The 18,331-nt window shown below is 39.4% G+C and overlaps 1 protein-coding gene across 2 annotated transcripts in view; it reads left to right on the top strand.

The window, feature by feature from the left end:
- Nucleotides 1-18,331, top strand: part of LOC122554454 (cytosolic phospholipase A2-like) — a 138,410-nt gene that overhangs the window by 104,197 nt on the left and 15,882 nt on the right. For both annotated transcript variants that reach the window (XM_043699514.2, XM_043699513.2), the window contains 2 exons: nucleotides 10,793-10,861; nucleotides 12,341-12,583. In XM_043699514.2, coding sequence (XP_043555449.2) covers nucleotides 10,793-10,861; nucleotides 12,341-12,583 — 312 coding nt within the window. The remainder of the gene's footprint in view (nucleotides 1-10,792; nucleotides 10,862-12,340; nucleotides 12,584-18,331) is intronic.

The raw sequence follows: 18,331 nt of genomic DNA on the forward strand, positions 1-18,331 counted from the left end.
AAACATGAAATACTAACACATATGAAGGGGCAATCTTTAATTATAACAGGGTTTTCTTTTTTTTGAAAAATCCATGTTCCAGTAACTACACAGATTGCGTGTATTTTCTGAGACAAAAAGGCCCTGATTTCACAGTAAGCACTTAAGTGCTGGCCTGCGCCTGCTAAAAAAGCAGCGAATAAAAGTCCTGAGCGTGGATATACCCTTTCCAAATTTCAGTCTGAATCTGGTGCTAAATCAAGGAGGTCACTAGACATCCAGCAGGTGATCTCATCTGGCAGTATTTCAGCAAGGCAGGAAATCACTGCATTTTTCAATTTCATTAACTCTTTTACAAAGAGTGAAATGAGTGGTAATGGCACATGGAATTGTATTGAAGCTGAAATATCATTTATGTTCTTTTTTGAAAACCCTAAAAATCATAGTGGAGAAATTCAATACTTTTTCAAAGATGAAATGCATTTTTTACGAGTGGTGTGGTGTTTGGCAAATATTATGTTCTATGTATGTCATTATCATCCCAGTAACAACTCATTCAACATGTAACCCTTTCAAAGGGTTTCACAGTAAGACTAATAACATAAAAGGAAATTCTCATCAATTTAGTTGTTTCTATTTGATTGCAGTCTCACAGGGGGAGGGAGTGACTGAAAGAACATACTGTGGAATCATTAAATCACTGACAACCTCTGGATTTCTGTGTTTTTCTGCACATGTTAGTATCAGCTTCAGTTGAGTATTGACAGCCATGCTGCACATTTCACCATCATTCCTAATTTATATTCTGAGTCAGTAAATTGTGCTTTCCTCCACTAGGTGTGTATCCAAGTACTGTACTTAGGAAATGGTAACAGTCACAGAAGCAGGGTCGGTGATTACACAGAATAAGGAACAAAAATTCTCTTCCCAGAGGTCCTTTTAACCACTTTAAATAGCCTGCAATAATATAATGATATTGCTGACATACCCACTGTCCCTGGTGTTATGATCCCAGTTATGAGAATATTGGACAGGGTGTACGTTTTGATCTGGTTCAATAGACTACATTCTTGTGGAAGAACAGGGGTGAGAAAAATGAACAGCAGAATTCCAGGGTTGAATTGAAATGTTATTATAAAATGTCTTTGTTATACAAAAATCAACAAAACATACAATAAATAATGACTAGATATTGAACAGGTAAGGTATTGATTCTGAACCATACATACATAGAGAGAGAGCTTAGAGTCTAACATTTAGGATTGATATGAAGTAAATAAGGGTTAACAAAAAACTCTGGTCATACACCCCACAGACTATACTTCAAATGGCTAATGGAGTTAAAACAGATCCTACTATGATGTTTGTGACAGTGTGGGTTGCCAAATCTCATTTAAAAGATTTTTCATCTTTACAAAGGATTCTACGGATTTACTGTCAAAGATCCGTCTTTCTAACTCCTTCAAAGGACTCCCTGATTTTGGATTGGCTGAACAATTGCTCTAACCTTTGTAGTTCAGAGTTCTGGTCATGACACCTTTTCCAAGTGTCTCATTACCAACACAATTACAACTTCCATTAAGCAACAGAACTTGAATTCCTGTTAAGTTCTGATCTTTTTTCAGTTGCAGCTTACAGATATTGCATGTGGGCCTCGTTCACTCTGCTCTCAATTACACAACATTATCAATGGCTACAAGAACTTCTTCTTAGAAACCCCAACCTTTTACCACATCATGGAGCCACTATTTTCTGGGAACTGTTCTGAGCCCTAATAGCAACTTGATGCCTGGAACCTGTTCTTCTTGTTCCAGCACACTCCTAGCCATAAACTGTGATGAACCTCTCTCAGCAAATGCAAACACAAATAAATTGAAACCAGTGAACCTACTTAAGTTCCATCTATCTCTGAGACAGGGTGGCATGGTTGCTCAGTGGATAGCACAAGTGCCTTGCAGCGCCATGGTCATGGGTTTGATTGTCTGTGTGGAGTTTGCACGTTCTCCCCGTGTCTATGGTTCCCTGTGGGTTCTCCGGTTTCCTCCCACAGTCCACAGATATGCAGGCTAGGTAGATTGGCCGTGGTAAATTGCCCATAGTGTTCAGGGATATTAGGTGGATAATAAGAAATGCAGGGTTACAGGGATAGGGTGGAGGGTCTGTCTGGGTGGGATATTCAATGGGCTGAATGGCCTGCTTCCACACTGAAGGAATGCTATGAATATAGCCTAGTCTGGGCTGCCCTTAACCTGTTTTTGGTGTTTAGTGTCCCTCATTTACAATGTATTCTTTGATCTGCTGAAGTAAATGGGTTTTACAGCTTTTATACAACTATAGCTGTAATTGTCAAAATAATTTATTCTGACTTAATTGAACAAGCATGAGTAACCTTCTGAACTGCCACTTAATGCAATATTCTGGCAATCCCCAAATCCCTTCATTTTAATTATCTTACCATCCTAGCTCTTAATGATTTCATGATTGTTTAAATGCATTTATCCCATTTTCTCCTGTTAAATTCTTAACTCCTAAAACTGAAAATTGGACACAAAGACACATGAAACACAATCTAGGATTTCACAACACTGGCCAGTGGAAGGGTTTATATGACCTCAGCAAGCCAGGGAGGACATTTATACACACATGCTTTACAATCAGAACAGAAACCAACACAGAACTGACCGTTTGGATCTCGTCAAATGTCTCCCTGTTTAATGGTCATATTAATATAGTGATGTCTACTCCTTTGTTAATGTAATCCTGTGCGATTACATTAGATGCTATGCATCAGTTGGTAGCTCCATTTTCACTGTGTTGTTTAATGACTCCCCCCCCCTCCCCCCCCCACTGTAGACACATATCCCTCAGGAAGCTAAGCAACCTGAACCCACTCAGTCTGCCAGTATGTTGACTGCTTCTGTACAATTTCTAATTTGGAACTGCCAGATATAGTGTGTAATTACAAAAGACAACTGCTGTGAGTCGTGCTTTGCAACAAAGTGACACTTAAATTACTGAAAAGCTGAAATGATGAAAAGTCAGCACAAATTCCAGGAGATTGATTTTTGTATATGTTTAGATTTAGTTTCTGGAGTCTCAGCTTCCCTGATCAGGGCTTGGTCACATCTTGCGTCATTTTCCACTGTGAAATATTGGAAGTTGCTAGTATTTTTAACTAGTTTGTCTGCAATGCATGTATATGGGCCTTGCAACATCAAAAGAAGTCTTTTTAGATTACTGGATGAAGTCCAGTCTACAATCAAGTAGTGACAAATCAATTTAAATGAAACATGGTTCCATACATCTGTGTGGGAGGTGTAATGCAAATAGTTCTGACAGCCTTTGAAATAAAGCAGGCAACTATAACAGCAACTTACTGTTTAAGCTACATGTAGTTGGTTTCTAGTTATAGATGCCTGTTACAATGTTTGACAGTTATGGTCAAAATGGTTTAATATGCAGCATCACCAGTTCCTCCCATTAGTGGATCCCATTTCCCCTATTATCAGGAGTTTACCTCTTCTATCCAACTTTTAATCTAATGCTAGTCTGACCCAGGAGACTCCGATGCTGAAACTCTTGTCAAATGAACTAGATATTCGTCAATCATCTGAAATGTAGACAGATTTACTTCTTTGTGAGTGAGGAAAAACGTAAATCAAAAATCATTCATTGATAAGTGAATGAGCAGAGTGACATTTAGAGTAAATTATTTGGTACCTTTGCTTTAATTCGTATCACTCCAAATTCGTATCACTCCAAAGCAGAATCAAAGCAAGTCACACTTCTGTTTGGAAGCCAAGGGGAACTCTCCTGGCTAGCTGTTTATCCATTCCTGTTCAGTTAGTTATTGACAGACATTTGCACCATTCTTGCAGCCTCCCTCTACATCTCTTCTAAAATGGAGCTCAAACTTGTATTCCCATCTTTGCCTTTTGTTGTTGAGCAGGAGTCAGCTCTGACTGACTCAATACTCACTGTTCAAGGGAGTCACCAGGCTATTGCTCTCTGGGTGCAATCTCTAGAAACTACTCACTTATTCTTATTGGAAAGATTATGGCATTAGCCAATCTGTCCAAGTTATGGCAGACAATCAAGAGACCCCTCCAAGAAATTTATTCCAACCTTTATTCTTTTACACATGGAATGAGTGTGGAGAAGTGCTGATGAGCACTGGTGCAGTGAACTCTTCAGAGCTTTCTTCATTAGGCCTAATAAGAAAGTTTTAGGTGGCCCCTGCCCCAAGGGCTCTCCCAAAACCTCCTCAAGACCCTCCTTGGTGCACCACCTACTGTTTCATTGCCTCTGGCCAGCAGCCTCCTCCTCCCTAAAATGCCATCCTCACCCACTGGCTGCTGCTCAAGCAGAGTTTAAAATCACCCAAACTGGTTCCAAGGTCAGGGTGCCCAGTGGCTTGGTGTTTGCTGTTTTCAGGAGCAGGGAGCTAGGAGATTGACTGAGGGATGGCACAATGATTTTGTTTTGGGGTAGACTGGATGATAATTGTTATCAGGTCAGGAGGTAGTACACCAACTTGATGAGAGAAATGGCCGTTCAACATGCTGCCTTATTAATATGTCCCTGTCTGTAGACTCCCCTCGGAGTACACATTTGTTCCAGAATGCCAAGCTTCATCAGGTTGGACAAATGGGACAAAATGCAGGTGTGTTTGTGATGGAGAGGGGCTCTTTGGCCTCTGTGATCAACATTTCAATTAACCCAATATTCACAACCTTCTGTGGGAGAGAATCCTTCCCAATTTTCTTCCTGAACAGCCCAGCTCTTATTCCCTTTTGTTTTGGATTCCAAGCAGAGGAATTAACTTCTGTGTCTCTGATGTATCAAATCATTTTATTATTCAGAAAATGTCAGGTTGATCAACCTTCTAAATTCAACCTTGATACAATTCCAAACCCAACATCAACCTGTCCTTGAGGTTTAACATTTTAAAACCTCAGATGAATCTGGAGAATCGCTGACAAGGCATGCACTGCCCTCCATTGCACCACACTGCTGCAGATGGGCCGTGACTAGTCCTCTGTCTAACTGAAGCATCACTTCCCCAAGTTAAAATTCCAAGCTGTTGAGATAAAAAAAAGGAACATTCCATCAACCATTTTCATCCTTTTTATAAAAACTTGTCATGTAGGGAATGGAGAAATAAATATGCCAGAAATACTTCTGTCATTTTATAAAGAATCTCTCAAAGTCGAGGCAATGAAATGTGGCTAAATTGTGCAAAACTAGAATGATAGAGTATTATTTAACTGGTGATTGATTGGGAGGTTTGGATGCACTAAAAGAACAAGGTCTTCTTGTAGACCAGTCACTGTGCAAGTATGCAAATCAACAAGCAACTAGGAAAGCAAATGTTATATTAATCTTCATTGCAAGAGGATTTGAGTTCAGAGGTAGGAATGCCTTATTGCAGTTTTACAGGACCTTGCTAAAACCACATCTGTAGTACAACGAGAAGTTTTGGTCTCCCTACACAAGAAAGGATGGACTTGCCATAGAGGAAATGCAGTGAATGTTCACAAGACTAATACCTAGGATGGCTGGACTGTGCTAGGAGGAGACATTGGTTTGACTGAGCCTATATTCACTAGAGTTTAGAAAGGTGAGAGGGGTTCTGACTGAAAACATACACAGTTCCAACAGGGCAGATGCAGGGAGGATGTTTTCCCTGGTTGAGTAGTCTAGAACCAGGAGAAACAGTCTCAGGATATGACGTAAACATTGAGCCCTGACATGAGGAAACATTTCTTCACTTGAAGGTTAGTAAATCGGTGGTAATCTCTACCACAAGGTTGTGGAGGCCAAGTCAGTAGGTATATTGAGGAAAAAGGGAGTTTATTTTTCAGATTTTAAAGTCAACAAGGGGTATGGGGATATGGCGTGGAAATAAAAGACCAGCCAAGATCGTATTGAAAGGCAGAGCAGACTGAAAGGGCTGAATGGCCTACTCCTAATGCTAGATTTTATGTTTCTATGGCATCTCGTTGTCTTGTGCTTTAAGGCAATATTGCTGCCTACACATTGAGAGTGCAGTCTGGATTGTCTTGGGCTTTAGTATCTGCACATTAACTTCCCCTGAAGTTGATGGCTCCTCACCATTAAGTTTTTATTTATTCATTCATGAGATGAGGGCATCTGTGACTGAATCAGCATTTATTGCCCGTCCATAATTGCCCAGAGGGCAGTTTAACAGTCAATCCCATTATTGTGGTCTGGAATCACTAGTAGGCCAGACCAGGTAGTGATGGCAGTTTCCTTCCCCAAAGGACATTAGTGAACCAGATGGGGTTGTCAGACAATTGACAATGGATTCATGGTCCTCATTAGATTCTAGTTCAAGATTTTTAAAATTGGAAACTAAATCAAATTCCACCATCTGCCATGATTTGAACCTAAGTTCCCTGGATTAATAGTCAAACAATAATACCACTTGGCCATTGTTTCCCCAAAAGTATAGGGTTGCTTTATTTGCATAGGTTATCAAATCCAGCTGTTTAGTGTACTGTCTGAGACTTCCCTTTTCACGCACTCAATCTAGACTGGTGTAATTTCTGTTATTGATATCAGGGTCCTGTGATTGACATGAATCTCATCATTCCACAGACATGACCATTCCAAACAGAACAGAAACCAAATTCTGGAGGAATCTCAAAACCTATTTTGGAGGCACCACTCTCATTAAATATAAATTAACTAGTCTGTGTGTTTGCAGGGATCCAGAATGTTCCTACAATCTGACTGAAATTATCTTGTGACTGACTAGCATTGTCTCTTTGGTGAATTTCAATTCAGGAACAAAACACAAAACACAAAATTAATATAAGATTTAAAAGTTAGCTTTTATTGTAAAAGTTTGACCCGAATGAAGTCTGAAGTATATTATTTAACAAGCAAAGTTGCCTCTGAGTCCATGGATTCTGCCTCGGGCCTACATTAGAAACGCTGTGGAGTAATGGATCACTGGAGCCATGAACAGTCACCTTAGAGTTAGGTTTAACTGGTTGTCACCAAGTGCATAATATCATGCACAACAAGAATACATGACCACTTGTTTCCTCAGTCATTTTAATTTTGCCACCATAAAGGCTGCAAACCTATATGGACCTTGGTGTAGGTTTTGTTCGCTGTATGACCATGCTGCTGGTGCAACCTTGTGGTAGCAATATTTACATGAGATTGATAGCAGTCTTGTAAAAACCCCTTTGAGGAAGCAACAGAGTGAATTTGCTAACAAGGGAATAGATGTGGAAGTTATTCACAAAAAAATGTAAAACAAGAAGTTTCATTCACAATGATGCAGGGTGTAAAAGGAGGACCTGACAATGAGTGGAAGAAGGGCAGAAGATTGTTGATAAAAGCTGCAGAAGTTTGTGTGACTCAGAAAGAAATGTTGCAATCTCTCTAATCATGAGAAGCAATCTAATTCAAACAGGAAGCTTGGCCAATGTAAATCTGGTGTTAACATCAGTGCGTATGATCGTTCATGCACCACATCTGAATCAGCTTCTACTTTGCCTACAGAGAAAAAAGAAACTTGGCAATTTATGTGATGCTTGTTCATTTCTTCCAGGTTTCAGTATTGCCATTGGATCAAACATTTAATGGATAACGTGCAACATAAACTGCTTCTCACTAGGATCTGTTCTTCAAACTGCCTCTCTCTTCTTTGCTTAATTTACATTGCGGATCTCACTAATTCACCATGCTGAATCATAGCCATACACAGCAGTCATTCTGTGAATTTCAATTGAAAAGCTCTGTTTTTGGATTTGCAAAGCACAGAAGTTATTTATCATGGTATTAAAATGATAATAGCATCTTCTCATTTCAAGTAACCAGCATTCAGGTACACATGTGGTTCGACCCAAAGCAGAGCTCCATTCTAATCCACCCAGCAATGTACCTCTACTTCAACTTCAATCTAGTATGACTGAGCAGAGTGCCATTTTCCTCCTGCAGAATAAAAACAGTTTTATTGATGTTGTGATCATAGGCCCCATCCACCAAAAGTGCACAGGAAATTGATCCCAAAAATACAAGTCAAATTTCACTGGAATAGATTGGAATTCCACCAATTTAGTCAAAGTCGTTAAAATATTGTATCCTGTACAGAGAGCATAATCGCTTTTACTTCCATGTTGATGAAGTCTCTAGCAGCACGGAACTATTGATCTCATTTGTAACCTATTTCAAGTGAGGGTAAGGATACATACAAAAGTTTTTTTTTCCCCTGCAGTCTCTCTCTGATCAAAGCTATCTATTTCTGGGCAGTCTCAAAATGAGATGGTTTGTCTGTCATGCATCGAGAACAGGAACAGTGTGTAGGTTCAGTTTGATGCTGCAATTCATAATGTTGCTGAAGAGTTTCTCAGACCATAAAAACAAGAGCAGGAATAGACTGTACTGTCCTTCGAGATAATTACTGCTAGTTCAAGTTCCTTTTCCTACCTGTTCTCCAAATTCCTTTTTTTTTGAGAACCTATAAATCTGACCATTCCAGCCTTAACGATGGAGCTTCTACGAGTCTCTGCAGTGCAGAATTCCAAAGTTTCCCAATGCTGGAAATGTTCTGCTCGTATCATACCAAATGATCAACTCTTTGTGTTGAAACTGCAGCATGTGGCACCATCATATCAGATTGTGCTCATCGAAACAGCTAATTTTCACACCAGAAGTATAATTCCCTTTTTACCCCCAGTTTTTCTTGTAGGGGCTGCCTTATGCACGCAATGTCATCAATGCCTCACCCAAGTCACCATTTTTTTAAATTTCAAAAATGTACTTTATTCCTCAAACATTCATCTATAAGTACGTACAGTGGTTGTCAGTCAGTTCTGTACAGACTTTACAGAGAAAGTAACCAACCAAACATTGAAATTTTGACTTTTCTCACTGCTTCTCTACAGTTGCAAAAAAACATTATGCAGGAAACTATCTATATTCATTTCGAGATAATGAGGGTGCCCATTATTAATGTGTGGATTGAATAGGGGCCTTCATCTCTAGCAGGGTAGTAGTCCCTAGCTGGCTTCCCTTAAACTCTTCCCTTAAGCCACAGCTCATCTGAAACCTGGAACTTGCACGGGTCAGTTGCATTTGGGCTGAAGGATCTAAAATCATGGGGGTTCATAGAAGTCCTACAGTGTGGAAGCAGGCTGTTTGGCCCACCGAATCCACACTAACCCTCCAAAGAGAATCCCACCCTCTCATTCTCATCGTAAATGGGGAACATTTGAAAAGCAAAGCCAGATGTGAAAAGGAATGCAGAGGAAGTTATAGAACAGGCCCTCAGTGAGAATTTAAGACTTCAGTGTGAGCCAGAAAACAAACAAGTAGACAGAAAGAAAAGAAAACTAAAAGGCTAGTAATAGTCTGCTAACGCTAATTCTAATCCTCCTTCCTACATACAGTTATCCTTTCCCTAGGGAAGCTACAGCATGGTGATAATGTCACTGTACTGATAACCCAGAAACCTAGGTTGATGTTCCCAGAATGTGCGTTTAACTCCCACCATGGCAGATGATGAAATTTCATCCCATAAAAAATCTGGAACAAAACGCTCGCCCAGTCGTGGCCGTGTCAATGGTTGTAAAAACCCATCTGATTCATGGGTGCCCTTAAGGGAAGGAGATCTGCCATCCTTATCTAGTCTGGATTACATGTGACTCCAAATTCTCAGCACTGTGGTCAACTTTAAACTTTCATTCGGCAATAATGGATGGGCAGTAAATGTTAGCCTAGCCAGCAACACCCACATCATCCTGTGAATGAATTTTAAGAATTATAACTGCTAGACTCTTGACTCTGCCGCCAAGTGCCAAGTATTGCTTGTCATGACTAGGGATCGTGTTTTGGTGAATTTAATGTGATATTTTATATCCGTGAATGAGTAAATCATACACCTTGCAAAACTGTTCAATCTAAAGGGTGGCACAGTGACAAAATGCTTAGCACTGCCGCCTCACAGCACCAGCGACCCGGGTTCGATTCCAGCCTTGGGCAACTGTCTATGTGGAGTTTACACATTCTCACCGTGTCTGTGTGGGCTTTCTCTTAGTGCACTGGTTTCCTCCCACTGTCTAAAGATGTGCAGGTTGGGTGGATTGACCATGCTAAATTGCTCTTCGTGTCCAGGGATGTGCAGGCTGGGTGGGTTTTGTCATGGGAAATATGTGGTTACAGCGATGGGTTAGGTCTGGGTGGCATGTCCTTCAGAGGGTTGGTGTGGACTCAATGGGCCAAATGGTCTGCTTCCACAATGTAGGGATTCTATACATTCTATAATGTAGTTGTTTATATTTGTGAAGCATGATGGGGGGAAATGGGCTCTTACTGTTGCTTAATTCAACAAAATGCCATCTGTAATTTCTCACTGTTACTCAACCATGCCAGGCCACAAGGTTGAGCAGAACGTGGAGTGGTGGGCACTAAGCCATCAGCCTGTGTGAGAATTTTCAAACATTTAATCTTTAATTTGGGGCAAAGGTACAACATTAAGTAGTATTCCTCACAATTTGAAGATCAATAAGTAAAACAACACTGAATGTTTTGGTATATCTTATGCTTGGGCAGGTATGTAAAGGTTTATCAGCAGTGAGTGTTTTCAACCAAGATGTAATCATGTTGCTGATATGTCATTATTGACATCATTATTCCAAAGTTAAGCTTTTATTCTTGAACAGAATTCATGTAAGATCCAAGGACCTTAGACATTCATTATAAAATAATTTGAATGAATCATCTGTCTCAAGCTATAGTTAACTTCCCTTAACCTTTTTAACTGTTTCCATTACAGCACAAATTCAAGCCAAGCATTTAATAGGAAACGACAGCTCCGATAGTGATGATGAATCCCAACCCAAAGGTAAGAGTAAAAGTGTGAAGTCATCCTACTGTTGTATCCTGTTTGTATTTAAAGGAAAAGGACCATTCCAAATTAAAAAAAAGTGCTCTGCCCCCCTGAGAGACAAGGATGTGCTACTTTATCCAAGTAAGATCATTGCTCCTATGGATTGGATATTGGGAATTTTGATGGGTTGGAAAACACTGGTATGAGGCAGGCTCCAGAGAATTTATATGACACAGCACTAGGAGAAAATTGAAAGTATTTACAGACACTGAATGACAAGGGCTTGAATATTGAGGAAGATGAAGGATATTATAATTTATAATGTCTGTATGAAGAAAAGACCAGCAATTGCTAAAATATTTACGAAATGTGACAGCAGGATTTCTGCAGTTGCTGAGCACTTGCCTGTTTGCTTCATGAATGGTGAGCTAGCAAATGTATTTCTGAGGATCACACTAAACAATGATCCTTTTGTTTCATTAGTCTGTTTGGAAATGTCATGACACACCTCTGTTGCAGCTGTGACTTGAGCCTAGACCTTCTGACCCAGAGGTAGGGACATTATCAATGCACCACAATGATCTTGTATGATCATTCTTTATACGCTGAGACTGGGGAGAGAAAATAATAAAAATGATGAAATATACAGTTATCTCGAGCTGTTGCTGGCAAAGGTGCCACTCAGATGCCGTGCCAGGAAATCACACTGTCATCAGGATGCAGAAAAGTACTTCCCACAATACTCAGTTTACTGGACTCCATCTGCATCAATTCTGCTGATAGCAACAGTTATTAAATTAATTTGCAATTCCCAAGTCTTGTAAATTCTGGTGTTTACTAGGAATGCTTTCTATTGACCATCACATCCAGCATCACTGAAAGTATGGATTCGCTGGGGCTTTCTGTTCCCAGTGGCAACCCAGTAATCCTTGCTGGAAATCTGTAAACACAGCTCATTGATATGCAATCATGCCCCAGTTCTATTACCATTCATGAAGATACTAGCCAACACTCGAGCTGGGGCTTTGGAGAAACTGAGACATAAATGTTGTTACAATTTGAGAAATGGTTTCAGATTGTTTAAATGTTAAGAGTGGAGAAGGCCTGAGCTAATCTCTGCATGCCAGCTTTCTGTTTAATAATAATGTGCACCAACAGACTGGACATTTCTCTGATTAGAAAGTTTTTTTTATAAAACTCCAAATCCATTTTGCACCAATTAGTTATACATTAGCAATATCAGGCTGAAGTGATGCCATACTGACTGCTGTTAATGATCCATCTCCAACTCCAGCTCAGGTACCTTCAGACTTTTAATTACTGGTCCAGTTTCTATCAATACACGGTTCAAATCCTTTGTGTAATGATAATATTGGATTATAAATATAAAACACTGATTGATTGTTTTGTGAATCAGTGGAGTACTGAGGATGAAACGTACTCGTTCAAATTCCAGTGTTGATAATGAACAGAAATGTGCTTTCACTGTGACAGAGGACAGAATCGGTAGTGAAGCAGCTGATATGGAAGAGGAGATCCAGAGAAATAACCAGGACAGCTGGGTACAGAGGATGTTAAAGACTCTGTTCAGCGACACTGCACTCTTCAACACGCGAGAAGGCCGTGCAGGCAAGGTGCATAACTTCATGCTGGGTCTCAACCTAAACACATCATTCCCACTCTCTCCTCTCTGTGACCTCATGATGCAAGAGGAAGATGAAGAAGAAGTTGTCACAGGTTAGTAATTAGACCAAAGGCTTTTTTGTGGACAGCCTGCTTTGTGTTTAGTGATCAAATCCTGTCACTATGAATGACATGTGTCTTATTCTGGATTGATCTTCTCTATAAATCACAACCTAGAAAAATGAAACGTTCAGCAATATGGACCCCAAGCTCTGGCTGGTGTCCAGCATGTGTTAAAATCAATATTATGCAGCCTAGTACCTAATCTAACACTCATAACATATTAACATAACATGGACTAATATGCAGATTAACACCGCATCCGTTTTACATAAGCTAATACAGTACAGTGTTATGATCTTAGCTGATGATAATACTGGACAAGTGAGATCTGAGTGAAAAATGTTTTTATAAACTTTTATTTTGCAGCTTAATTACTGTGGTCTCTCATGGAACATAGTCATAGGAAACTGATAATGTACTTTTAACAAAAGAATATGAGTTTATTGAACAAAAAAACCCCAAATATATACACCCAAGAAATATTCTATACTATGCCATATCATTTGATATGATCTTCTCATAAACAGCAAAAAAAATCCATTTCCTTTACCCTCACATCCTACAAAGTATCATTCCTATCTTCACTCTTCAAATTCAGTTGATGAATTCATATGCGGTTCCTTGGGCAACTTTCTCCATATTTGCTAAATGTGTATCTCCTCTCTCTCAGAGAGTCATAGAGTCATGCAGCACAAAAATGGACATCTCAGTCCAACTCATCCATGCTGATCAAGTTTCCCAAACTAAACTAGTCCCACTTGTCTGCATTTGTCCCATCTCTCTCTAAACCTTTCCTTTTCATGTATCTGTCCAAATATCTTTTAAATGTTCTAACTGTGCTGCACCTGCTACTTACTCTGGCAATTCATTCCACGTACAAACTACCCTCTGTGTGAAAAGCTGCCCCTCTGATCCCTTTTAAATCTTTCTTCTCTCACCTTAAAAATTTTGAACTCCCCCACCCTAGGGAAAAGACCTTTGCTTTCACCTTATCTATGCCCCTCATGATTTTATATACCTCTATAAGGTCACCCTCGACCTCCCACACTCCAATCAAAAAACGTTCCGGCCTATCCAGTCTATTTTTATTACTCAAACCCTCCATTCTCACTAACATTATGGTAAATAGAGTCATAGAGATGTACAGCATGGAAACAGACCCTTCGGTCCAACCCGTCCATGCCGACCAGATATCCCAACCCAATCTAGTCCCACCTGCTAGTACCCTGCCCGTATGCCTCCAAACCCTTCCTATTCATATACCCATCCAGATGCCTTTTAAATGTTGCAATTGTACCAGCCTCCACCACTTCCTCTGGCAGCTCATTCCATACCCATACCACCCTCTGTGTGAAAACGTTGCCCCTTAGGTCTCTTTTATATTTTTCCCCTCTCACTCTAAACCTATGCCCTCTAGTTCTGGACTCCCCGACCCCAGAGAAAAGACCTTGTCTATTTATCCTATCCATGCCCCATCGTAATTTTGTAAACCTCTACAAGGTCACCCCCTCAACCTCCAACGCTCCAAGGATAACAGCCCCAGCCTGTTATGCCTCTCCCTATAGCTCAAATCCTCCAACCCTGGCAACATCCTTGTAAATCTTTTCTGAACTCTTCCAAGTTTCACATCATCTTTCCAATAGGAAGGAGACGCAATATTCCAACATTGGCCTAACCAATGACCTGTACAGCCGCAACATGACCTCCCAACAATTTAATAATATCCTTCTTATATGAGAACTGTACACAGTACTCCAGAAGAGGCCTCACCAATATTCTGTACAATCTTAATATAATGACCCAACTCCCATACAGAGAGATGCGCACACACACTCATGATAATTCAATGATTTTTCTGAGATTGGCTATTTTGAGGCTACTAAGCCACACATCTGCTGGTATGGATGCTTTCTTCTGAACTCAACTTGCATCTAGATCCTAGCCCCTTTCTTTAGGTTGTAAAAACACAACTTAGTATATACTTCACCAATTACCTCAGTAGGGAGTTTGCCATTTAGCTTAAGTTATATGATTTCTTGGAAAGGCTGTTTGAACTCAAAAGCTTAAAAGGTTCTTCACAGAACTAAAAACTAAAACACCCATTTACCTTACTTTCAAACCAAAGTTTCCAAATAATAATATAAATCTTTATCACTACAGTCTACCATAAATAGCATCAGCATTGCACAGACTGCTCCAAACATTACAACAAATTCCAGCTGCCAAGTTAAAATTTTTCACTCGCTCTCTCTCACTCTCCCTTATCATTCCAGCAGGCACTTTCTGTGGTTTACAGAGCACTGCAACTACAATATATTGTTCCCAAGCTCAACCAAAATTTGGCATATTAATGACTCGATAATGAAAACCTGTTTTAAAATAATCACTTTATGAATTACTTCATAAATGCCTGTTTAAATAGAAATTGTACAGGAGTTAGAGTTGCAACCTTTGTAACTTGTCAAGGCAAGGATCTCAAATTTAGATTTTACTGCAAATTTCTGATGTTTATTGATAAATTCTATCTTGTGAGACTAGCAGTCTTACAATCACAGACAAACCATGTAGGTCACACTTAAAACATCTGTGATCTTTGTTGTAAAGAGTTACAGTAGATTCTAAGTTTTCCCTCTAAGATGGAAACAAGTTCATGTACTTTTCATTGTCACGTGGGCCTCTGCATATATTCTAAGCAACCTATTCAGAGCAGGTGGGATTTGGTGCAGGGCTCCTGGAACTCACCCTTGCCCACTTTAAATGTTACTGCCCCTTTGGAAATAACTTGTCCAATCTTGGATGAACCAATCCAAAGTTGACCCAGTAAGTGAAATTTAGTTGTTAATTCTTGGTTTGTGTTCATTATTCGTTGCACTGGTCATTTTCAAGATGTTTGGTCTAAAGTCCAGGTTTTTTTAAAAAATAAATGAATTAAATCAGTCGCTAAGATATGCATGCTTCCTTTTGAGTTAGGTAAAAAGGTAAATGTTTTCAATCGGAATTAACTGAAGTAAGTAAGTTATAAAAAGGTTCCCAAAGTGCCAATACTCCAGAGGTGTGTCATAACATTCCTGATGAGATTGATTTAAAAAGTACGCATGTGGACAGGAGTGAGGTCTCTCATGGCACAGTGATAGTGTCCTATCTCTGAGCAGGGAGGCTCAGGTTCAAGTCTGGAAAATATCTATGGACATGAGTGTCAAGATAGTGTGGAACTGCACAAGAATAGCAACTGCAGTGTTTACTTCAAGACTGCAGTGTATAGAGATGTTTAGATTTTAAGGTGGCTAACTTGAATGTTAGAATTTAGCTTGAAAATAATATTTATGCTTGTGTTAGCATTCCCGCGTTGATGGACAAAAGACTTTGCTGCCTGTTCTGTGTTAGTTAGTGGTTATCTTGATAATTGCGCCTATTTTTCTTGTTTCCCGTTCCAACTAGATAAATATTTTCTTTCCTTTTCCTTTTGTATTAAAATGTGAACTGATAAAAATGGCACGATGTGTTTCTTGTGATATAGAAATAGAACCTAAGTGTTTGGAACAAACATCAGGACATCATTCAGTCCTTCAAACTCTTTCCAAAATTCAATTAGATCATGGATCTTCTCATATTGGATCCGCAATCCTTAATACTCTTGCTAAGGACAATCTATCAATGCCTGTCCTAATATATTCAACTGGCATAGCCTCATCAACCTTTGAGGAAAGAGTTGCAGGTTTCCCCTAATTTACCTTGCTTTACTTGTCCTGGCCTGAATAGCTTAAAATTGTTCTTAAATATCATCAGATACTTGTTAGTGCTGCCAAAACTGTCTTAAAGTCTGTCAATCAGCCGGGCAGCCTAACTAAAACCTGACTTTTTTGCAAATGGCTCTACTCAGTGCTGGCAATATTCAATTTGAATTGCAGATATCTAATAGAGACCTCATGTCTCTGAAGGTGGTACTGAGAGACATTCACAAAATACCAGCCTAGCTTAATGTTCACAAGATGACGCATTAAATGCAAATGAAGACATTTTACTTGACAGCAGGGTAGTGTCGAGAAGCTGGTTTCTTCACTCCCCTGTTTGTAACTCTCTATGACATATTGTATGACCTGGTGTAATGATGTATGATTTTTAAAATGACTTTCTCGTTCTGCTAACTCAAGTGTATTTGTGTCAAATAATTTTGTAATGTTGATGGAAAAATAATGAGTGACTGAAAATCCTGATCCATTTCCTTCAATGACTCAGGGTATGAAATCACCCTTTGTACCCAGTTAAGTTCCATAAACCAGGAAGGAGACAATCCCTGCGTAATGGAAGATATAATAATTAATATGTTTTAATGTTATTTTTGGAAGGTGGATTTTAACATACAGGTAAATTAGTGTTATTTTTTTCAATGAAGAATTCATTGAAAATATTCCTGATGAAGGGCTTTTGCCCGAAACGTCGATTTTCCTGCTCCAAGGATGCTGCCTGACCTGCTGTGCTTTTCCAGCACCACTCTAATCTAGAATCTGGTTTCCAGCATCTGCAGTCCTTGTTTTTACCTACATGCCTGTAGACCCCTGTGTACTGTTAATGGAGGAATTGTTTATACCATGATGGTTTATGGCAGGTGGAGTAAACATTAAAAGGCCATGAACTTGGTTTCAGTTTAGCATAATTAAGAATTTATTTTAGTTTACAAAACCCCGAGATTGTAAGGTTTAAGGCCATTCAGAGGAGATATGACTGGGGTCAGAATCAACTTCAATTCAAATCAGTTCAGGGAAAACGGTGTCACTTCAGCATACTGTATTTTGTGTAGTTTCCAAAGCAGGAGGCTTTTAGGGCTATTTGAAACTTGAAATTATGAATTTTAGTTTTATGATTATTCATAAATGAAGACTGTACACTTCATGGGGGAAACTGGGGAGACTCAGTTAAGCAGAATTTAAAGCTTTGATATCAAGGGGAAATTCTCTGGATTTGAAGCTTTATAAATTGATAACGTTGGGAAACAGGTTAAAAAAATTGTTTTGTTGTGAGTTTTCTAAATTGCCTTCAATATCTAAATAGTTATTTTGTTTTTTGTCTTTCGTGTAATACGTTTTTATTCTGTTGCTAAAGAAACTTTGTAGTTCACGTGACTATGTTTCAATAACTGACCACCATGTGAACTAAACTTTTAAAAAAATTTATCTATCAAGCCAGGTTTCATTCTAAGATATTACTAGTGCAGTAGTAACTCAGCTGAGCTCGTAATATCTGGTTAGTACTGATATCAGCATCCTGGGTTTAAAAAGGTTCTGGGGAGAATATGCAGTAAAAAGTAAACTGTGACTGCTCCCATCCTCATCAAACCTGTTTGAATGCATGGTGGGGAGGTGTTATCTTGGTTCCCAGGGGATTGACTGGCATGGTGAAGGTAGGGTTAGCAACCAGCACCCATGTAACTGGCACTGAGGAAGGCAGGATAGAAAAGAGAAATGTTGGTCCAGTCCTAATGCCACATGGATCACTAGAGTTTTCAAACGTTTTACACAATTCCCCTTTCAAACTCGATTTGCTAATCTTTCTTTCTGACATCTTGTAAATAAGACTTGATTATTCAAGTAAGGGAAAAGACATCTGCTAGTTTAACATCGGCTGTGGGGACATTATTGGAATTTGGAATTAAGGACGGTGTGGCTGTACACCAAAGATGGTTGTGTTGATTAAGGAGTTCAAATGTGGATTAACGAGAGGTTAGTTGTGGAGGCTGGATCT

Source organism: Chiloscyllium plagiosum, unplaced genomic scaffold (assembly GCF_037043375.1).
Source record: "Chiloscyllium plagiosum isolate Xiang-an unplaced genomic scaffold, Cpla_swu_hap1 HiC_scaffold_9, whole genome shotgun sequence".
Classification (NCBI taxonomy): Eukaryota; Metazoa; Chordata; class Chondrichthyes; order Orectolobiformes; family Hemiscylliidae; genus Chiloscyllium; species Chiloscyllium plagiosum.